Source organism: Cibotium barometz, chromosome 41 (genome assembly GCF_041138505.1).
Source record: "Cibotium barometz isolate CiBa-2024 chromosome 41, ASM4113850v1, whole genome shotgun sequence".
NCBI lineage: Eukaryota > Viridiplantae > Streptophyta > Polypodiopsida > Cyatheales > Cibotiaceae > Cibotium > Cibotium barometz.
This window is the reverse complement of record NC_141086.1, coordinates 16,670,060-16,677,857: the sequence shown is the minus strand read 5'-3', so window position 1 is coordinate 16,677,857 and position 7,798 is coordinate 16,670,060. Positions and strand designations below refer to the sequence as shown.

At 39.6% G+C, this 7,798-nt stretch overlaps 1 protein-coding gene across 1 annotated transcript; it reads left to right on the top strand.

Moving 5' to 3' along the window:
* The first annotated feature begins 461 nt into the window (after nucleotides 1-461).
* LOC147614719 (two-component response regulator ORR3-like) lies at nucleotides 462-3,299 on the top strand. The gene is made up of 6 exons (XM_086780056.1): nucleotides 462-766; nucleotides 881-1,519; nucleotides 1,808-1,866; nucleotides 2,005-2,073; nucleotides 2,175-2,245; nucleotides 2,440-3,299. Exons 2-6 carry the CDS (start codon nucleotides 1,348-1,350, stop codon nucleotides 2,645-2,647), a joined length of 579 nt encoding a protein of 192 aa, XP_086636182.1. The 5' UTR covers nucleotides 462-766; nucleotides 881-1,347; the 3' UTR covers nucleotides 2,648-3,299.
* The last annotated feature ends 4,499 nt before the right edge of the window (nucleotides 3,300-7,798 follow it).

The following is a 7,798-nucleotide window of genomic DNA, read 5'->3' as shown; positions in this document are numbered from 1 at the left end:
TATATTATCTTATGTTAGTTAATAGATTAATTTAGATATTATAAATATTTTTGTTTTCGAAGATTTGCGTTTTATGGGTTTGATTGTTAAAAAAGGACGATTTCATATATTATATTATCTTATTAATAATTAATTTTATTGTGATTATTTTTTAGATAATGTCAAGGAAAAAGCAAAAAGCAGCGCAGCGCCACGTGGGTCCACCCCCTTAAAAAAATCATAAAAATTAAATCAATATTGAGAAAAAAAATAGTTTTGGGCTCCCGAAAAAAACATTCTTGGCCGGCCGATTAATAGTATAAAATGGATAAATCTAATTTTGGCGATATTATAAAATCAGATTTTTTGCGTCAGGGAGGATCTTACTGTACTGTCTGGATTGGAAAAAGAAAAAAGTCCCAAAAAGCAATTATTAAAAAAAAATAAAAATCGTAATAATGGAGAGAAGGACCCGAAAGGTACTCTTCTCTTTTTCTGTGGAGACTACAGAGCTTGCCTGCTGTGAACCCTAAAATATGCAGGCTGCACTCCATCTTCTGCTATCCCAACCCTAACTTCCCGTCCAACTCTACACGCAGCCTTCATACCCCAGCTCCACTTCTTTCTTCATCTCTGAAGCGCTGCCTGCAGTCTCCTCCCTGAAACCCTAGCTTTGCCCTGCATCTCCATGTCGCTGAAAGCCCTAATTTTACAACACAGCTTCGATTTCTGCACCTCAGAAGTCCCAATTTTTCTTCATTCTCTGCAGGCCTTTGCCTCGTTCAAGGTCCGAAACCCTAACCTGCACCTCGAGCTTTGTTGCCTGCACACTGTCCTTGAGCTCCATTCTCTCTTCTTCGAATGCTTCTCCGAACCCTGATTTTTTTTTTAATTTGTGCAGTTTTCAGCATCTTTCTCTGCGCCATTGGTGCTCCTCCGTAGCCTCCATTTACTTTGTTGCACTTGTCCATGTCTCTAAAGGCTGAAACCCTAATCTTCCCTCGAGCTTTAAGCCACACATGCGTGTGTTGGTTCTTTTTGGTGCTCAGAGTACCCATTTTGGGTGTCAAAATTACCCATTTTTGGATGTCTAATAGCCTTTTGCTCTGTTTCTGAAGCCTAGTACCCAATCCTGTTTTCAAGCTTCTGTCTGTTTGGTATGTTCTGGGGGCCTAATTAGTCCTGGGTGAGCATTAGTTAATCTAATTTGCCCATACCCTAACCCTAAGTGGGCTGGAAGAGGGCTTGACCTTGAAGGTTATCATTTTTGGCATGTCTTGCTCTTGACTAGTGCTGGGCGAGCATTAATTACCCTAGGTTTACCCCAACCCTAAGTGGGTTTTGAAGAGATATTTCCATTATCTTGGAATGGCAAAGGAAGCTTGCCAGGGGGGTGCCCCTCAGAATGATATAAAGGCTGTGAAGATTATACCCGAGCTAGAAGACATCAATGCCTTTCAGATTCATGTCCTCGCTGTAGATGACAACCTTGTTGACAGAAAAATTGTTGAAAGATTGGTGAAGAACGCCTCGTACAAAGGTATGCTTTCTTAACTGTCCTCAATAACGTTCTAATTATGAATCATGTTCATATTATGCCCATAGTAAATGGTTGGGAAGGTAGGGCTGGGGGTAGTGACGCTGCTTTGCCGATCTAATGCTTGCTAATCATGTTTAAGTCGCATCATTTGGATGTTTGAAGACGATCATTTTTTTCCTATTTTCTTATTTGGGGGGGGGGTGGGATGGGTATTATATTTTGATCATACTGCCATGTTATATTGCCGTCTGAATCTTGATATGAAGTTGATCCATGTTTGGCTTTCAGTCACAGCTGTAGACAGCGGAAGCAAAGCTCTGGAAGTACTGGCTTCTGTGAACAACAATGTAATCAATGGCTTTACATCCATTCCATTTTGCAAAATTTCAATGCTTTTGTACTCCAGGGATCCTTTGGATGCATAGTTCGGGGAGCCCATGGAGGTGAACATCACACTCATTCGAAGGTGTTGTGTGCTTGTGCAGATTAATTTGATAATCACCGATTACTGCATGCCCGAGATGTCGGGCTATGATCTTCTCAGACATGTTAAGGTAAAGTTTTTTTTGGGGGATATTAGTGTTTACAACTGCACCATTGTCGCTTCTTTTGGATGTCTAGTTGCTCATAAGAATTCGACATGTTATGTTTGCAGGAAACACCTGCTTTGAAAGATATCGCAGTTGTGATAATGTCGTCAGAAAATGTGCCAAATCGTATTCAAAGGTGATTCAATCATGTGTTCATATGTACATGCATGTACATACACATACATACATATGTTCACACGGACCTACATCACTTATACATATCAAATGTCTTGGGGTCTGTGAAATGAATTTTAAAGGGGAGAAGCAGATAGCCTTTCTCTTTCATGTTCCAATTGTGACATTGCCAATTTGTTTTGCACATTTCTTCAGATGCTTGGAGGAAGGTGCAGAGGAGTTCATTTTGAAGCCGGTGCGCTTGGCTGATGTAAAACGTCTCAAATCATATGTGCACCCTCAAAAGCAAAACCTTGTTGAGCAACCTAGTGTACCGTGCAACAAGAGGAAATTTGGTTCAGAGGGGTTTCAAGCCCACAGCCCGGAAAGGCGGCCACGACCAAGTGGGGTAACTGTGGCATGAGTCAATTTTTTGGCAACAGCCCGACCATCTTGGCATAGGTTTTGGTATATATAGCACAGGGTTTAAGAAGAGCATTCTGTCCCTTACTTGTGGAGATACAAGATCTATATGGTACAGAGCAAGCAGCATATGAAATCTAACCGAACATCATGCGATAGCTATGAAGATGGCATGCGTCTGCTACAACAGTTTCCTGTGTGACTGATCAGCTTGCTTGCATGTGAAGGAAAACCATGTGCAGAGATCATTGTATGGTTCATAACATGGCAATGTGAGGGGAGTATCATTTGGCAGCCATGTAATTACTCATTAATGCACTTCCAGGCCTCAATTAGAGATGAAGGAGAGGCTGTGTCTGTATTTGTGTGCCATGTGGACAGGACAGTACAAAGCAGATATGGGAACGAATGGGTTGTGGACTGGTTCATCAGTTGGGTTACATCCGAAATGGCCATTTTAATTTGGTCTGATGGTGTGGATGTTGTCCCCCATAAGCTGGTTTTTTCAGGCTGGCAAGAGAGGACTGTCTGACCCCAGGCCCCCTTTTTTCTGATGGAGATGCATGCCAGCAGGTTGATAGTCGGGGTGAAAAATGATATAGTATGTTGGTTCTTTTACCTTTAAAGGGTTCTGCTACATGGGTTTTTTTGTAGATGATTGTTTCCTGGGTCAGTCTGTTGTGGTGGTTCTTTGATGAATTTTTCATGATGGAGAGGCATACCTGCATGTATACGATTCTACGATTCATGCTAATGTTCATAGTGCATTACGATCCTAAATGTGCAACTTGCTCTCAAGTCCACTGATTGATAACAGCTCTTGCTTCTAACCCAATCAATAAGTATATTTTAGCAAATCACGAGGTTTCTATTATGATAATGCTTACCAAATGCTGGTATTATATCTATAAATTAATCCCTGAAAATAAGGGTGAAGGAAATCCTTGCTTGGTTTGCTTTATATCAGCTTGCAAATAAACAGCAATGCATCTCCTCTAGCACTGCGTAGGGCTTATGTGAACCTAGTTTAGAATCATATCAAAGGTGTATCAGCGATCTTAACTGATAAGGTGTTGAAAAATGGTGGTGAAAGAGGGTGGAGGAGATTGAGCAGGGAGAGGCAGGCGGCGATATAGACGGAGCAGGAAATGCAGCTTGTTCAGCATTCAGTCTATGCCTCACTCGCACGTCTCATTTGTCTCACGCAGGGGTTATTGTGTACATCTCTTTGTTTTAGGTTTTGCTGGGTCTCAATTTTCCTGTCTCTCTCTCTCTCTCTCTCTCTGTGTGTGTGTGTGTGTGTGTGTGTGTGTGTGTGTGGGGTTATTGAGAAGAATGGGTTGGGAGCGTAGAAACCAGGAGATGATCTCTCTACAGTAAACACTATGAAAATAAAATTGTAGGTCTCAAAAGTTATCAAGAGAGACAGTCCATTGAAACTTGGTGTGAAAAAAAGAAAAAAGCTATAAGCTCTAGCTATGACAGTGTAGTGCAGATTGCACTTTACTTTAGTCGCAAAGAAAGAAAAGCTAACAAATAAATAGTGGTAACCTAGATCTCCCAATCTAGTGGTACCCTGTAATGTGACTTCTGTAGAAGTCGTAGAAGTCCGGGGATGTCATAGTCTTGTACTAGTCTACTGCATAGATTTATTCCTAGATTTATTCCGAGTCTTTTGCATAAGGTTACACACAAGTATATAGCATGGTCTTATGCACAACACACTCTTTGCATAGAGTATACACATAAGAGTCTATTGCATAGTCTTATTCACAACGCTCTTTGTATGATCCACTGTAGTGGATAGGCCTTATTCCACTGCAGTGGACCAACAAGAAATGAGGCTTGTCTTTACATAGACCTTCCACATAGTTATGCAAAAACATAAGTACTTGTGCATATTATTTGTCCTATATGTTATTTACTTGGCTTATTATACCATGCATCTTTTACTTATTTCATCATGCTCATGCAATGCAAGGACTTTTAATCTAATATTTAAGGAACTTTGAGCTTAGTTGGCCACATAAGGTTCTCTCCAACGTCGTCTGACGAGGGTGTCCTTGGTGCTCTCCTTGCTCTTCATCACACCAAACCTTGGTGTCCTTTTTGGTCTTCATTATATCAAACTTTTCTAGTACATTCTGAGTCCTAGTTTTATATGTAATGGTATTGTTTGTGCTTCCTTAGAGGGACTAATGGTTGAGATTCGTTTACTTGCTCAGCAAGTAGGTAGGTTTTGCATTCTTCACACATGGAACTATGTCCTGTTAATTCTTTGGATAAGTTACCTTGGTCTTCTAAACCGTGATGACATCACAATCATCAACCATTTTATTTATACTTGTTATGTCTTGTATATGGCTAATCTATATATTTGGATCATTCCTTTCTTACAGTCTCTAACTAATTCTTGTAAGTTTCTATTCTACATCACTACCCAAAGCATCTCACACCTAAAATTGAATTTATGCATAAATAGATGCATAAACGAATTTTTATGAAAGTGTTATTTTTCACTGAAGTTGTTCTTATGCATAAATAGATGCGTAAAGAATCTTTATATCAAAAATAAGAATTCTCTTACATTCTATAAATAGATGTGATAAGATGTGATATGAATCAGATAGATGAGAATGAATAGAGAATGGATTTGATGAGAATAGAAGTGATGAGAATGAGGTAAATAGATGTAATGATATGTGATGCGAATCAGATAGATGGGAATAAATGGATGGATAGATGCAATGAGAATAGGAGTGACAGAATGTGAGGTGAATAGATGTGATGAGATGTAATGCAAGTCAGATGGATATGGGAATGAATGGATGGATGGATGTGATGAGAATAGATGTGATGAGAATGAGAAGTAAATAGATGTGATGAGATGGAATGTAAATCAGATAGATGTGATGAGATGTGATGAGAATGAGAGGTAAATAGATGTGATGAGATGGGATGTAAATCAGATAGATGTGATGAGATGGGATGAGAATGAGCGGTAAATAGATGTGATGAGAATAGAAGTGATGAGAATGAGAGGTAAATAGATGTGATGAGATGTGATGTGAATAAGATAAATGTGAATGAATAGATGAGATTGGATGTCATGTGAATCAGGATGTAAATGAATGATATAGGATGTGAATGAATGTGTTAACATGTGAATCAGGATGTAAATAAATGATATAAGATGTGAATGAATGTGTTAGCATGTGAATCGGGATGTGAATGAATGATATAGGATGTGAATGAATGTGCTAGCATGTGAATCAGGATGTAAATAAATGATATAAGATGTGAATGAATGTGTTAGCATATGTGAAACGGGATGTGAATGAATGATATAGGATGTGAATGAATGTGATAGCATGTGAATCGGGATGTGAATGAAATGATAAGGGATGTGAATGGATGTGATGTGATGTGAATCGGGATGTGAATGAACAATAAGGGACGTGAATGAATGTGTGAGCATGTGAATCAAGATGTGAATGAGATGTGATGTGAAATGGATGTGATAAGATGCAATGTAAACTGGATAGATGTTAATGTATGTGAAGTGATGAGATGTATGGGTAGATGCAAGTGGATGAGATCTGATGAGGATAAATGAGGAAATAAGTGATGAGATAGAAAAAGATGTGATTAGATGAGAATGGGAATACTTATGAAATGAATGTGGATTGATGTGTGGATGGATGTATAGATGATGTGGATTGATGTGTAGATAATATGGATTGATATGGATGGATGTATGGATGGTGTGGATGATGTGGATGGATGTATGGATGATGTGGATTGATGTGTGGATGATGCGATTGGATGTGATTTGATGTGGAAATGATGTGATGTGATAGGGATCGATGAAGAAAAAAAATTATGGGAAGATGAGAAAAGATGGGGACTAATGTGAAAGGATGTGGAGTGATGAGAAAAGATGAAAATATTGTTGGAATTGTATCTGTATGTGAAATCTATTTTTAAATGACTGTTTTATGTCAAGAATGTTGGGGAAGTATTTTGACCGTCTTGTGAATGAGGTCGTGGAAACCTATCTGTTAAAGTTACAACTGTTGACAGAGAGTCAACAGAGGACGTCTCGCGTAACAAGGTCGGTCGAGGTCTTGACCAGTCTCGGTTTGATTTAAATGGTGAGCTTTCGGTACAGTGGATGAGGGATCAAGGAAGTGGCCTATGAGTGAAGCGCTAGGTGACCTGCGAAGGATCCTAGAGGATGCTGACCATACGGTGCTCGGGCTCTAGGTAACCGAAGATATCCACACGTATGTCGGGGAAGATATTGAAATAAGGAGTAAGAGTTGTTTTTTGAATTCGGTCATGGATCTGGTTGATTGACCTTGCTGGTCCTCAACGGATGAGTCCATGGCTCTTTTATATGGATCTGTTGGTTGATCTTGCTGATCTTCAACGGAGACTCCATTTTTGTTAAAGTGAATACTTATTGGTTACTATGAGCTAGGAACTATCAAAAAGGTCCTTGAGTGGACAAGGGGGGGTGAGTGTTCTGGTTACTATGAGCTAGGAACTATCGAAAAGGTCCTTGAGTGGACAAGGGGGGTGAGTGTTCTGGTTGCCAATGATGCCATAGGTACATCGATGAAGGAATGTGGGTGAAAGCATGTATAGGTGGTACCACTTTTTTCACCTTTTGGTGGTACCACCAATAGCCCCTAAAAGGAGGGAAGTTTAGTGTTTTTAAAATTCTGTATATGAAAAATAGTGGGCCATCATAATATTAATTGGGCTCCCCTCTTCAAAGCATGCAATTATTTGGCGCTCTCCTTCTCTTAATATGAAAAATAGTGGACCATTATGAAAAGGAAACGGGCCACCCTCCTTTAAGCATGCATTGATTTGGCCTGTCGCGCGCGCCCACCTTCTTCCTCTACTCCTTTTCTCCCTCTGCTCCGTTCCTGCATTCCCTCTCACATTAGGAAAATTTTGGACTCAAAAGACGGTTGTTTCAACAATAATATAATAATACACATAGATTGAGTGACATGTAATCTACGAACGAGATTCACCGGTGGTGGGACCTCTGTACAAACCCACCCAAAACGTGGAGAAACTCTTATCTTCATGAAATATTAAAAAAAACCATCACCTTGTCTTAAAATATTTAAAACCG

Bases quoted from the DNA above. Each gene is read 5' to 3' on its own strand.
- LOC147614719 (XM_086780056.1), top strand. From the start codon at position 1,348: ATGGCAAAGGAAGCTTGCCAGGGGGGTGCCCCTCAGAATGATATAAAG. The intron at 2,074-2,174 runs GTAAAGTTTTTT...TTATGTTTGCAG, and splicing joins ATCTTCTCAGACATGTTAAG to GAAACACCTGCTTTGAAAGA. The intron at 2,246-2,439 runs GTGATTCAATCA...ACATTTCTTCAG, and splicing joins GTGCCAAATCGTATTCAAAG to ATGCTTGGAGGAAGGTGCAG.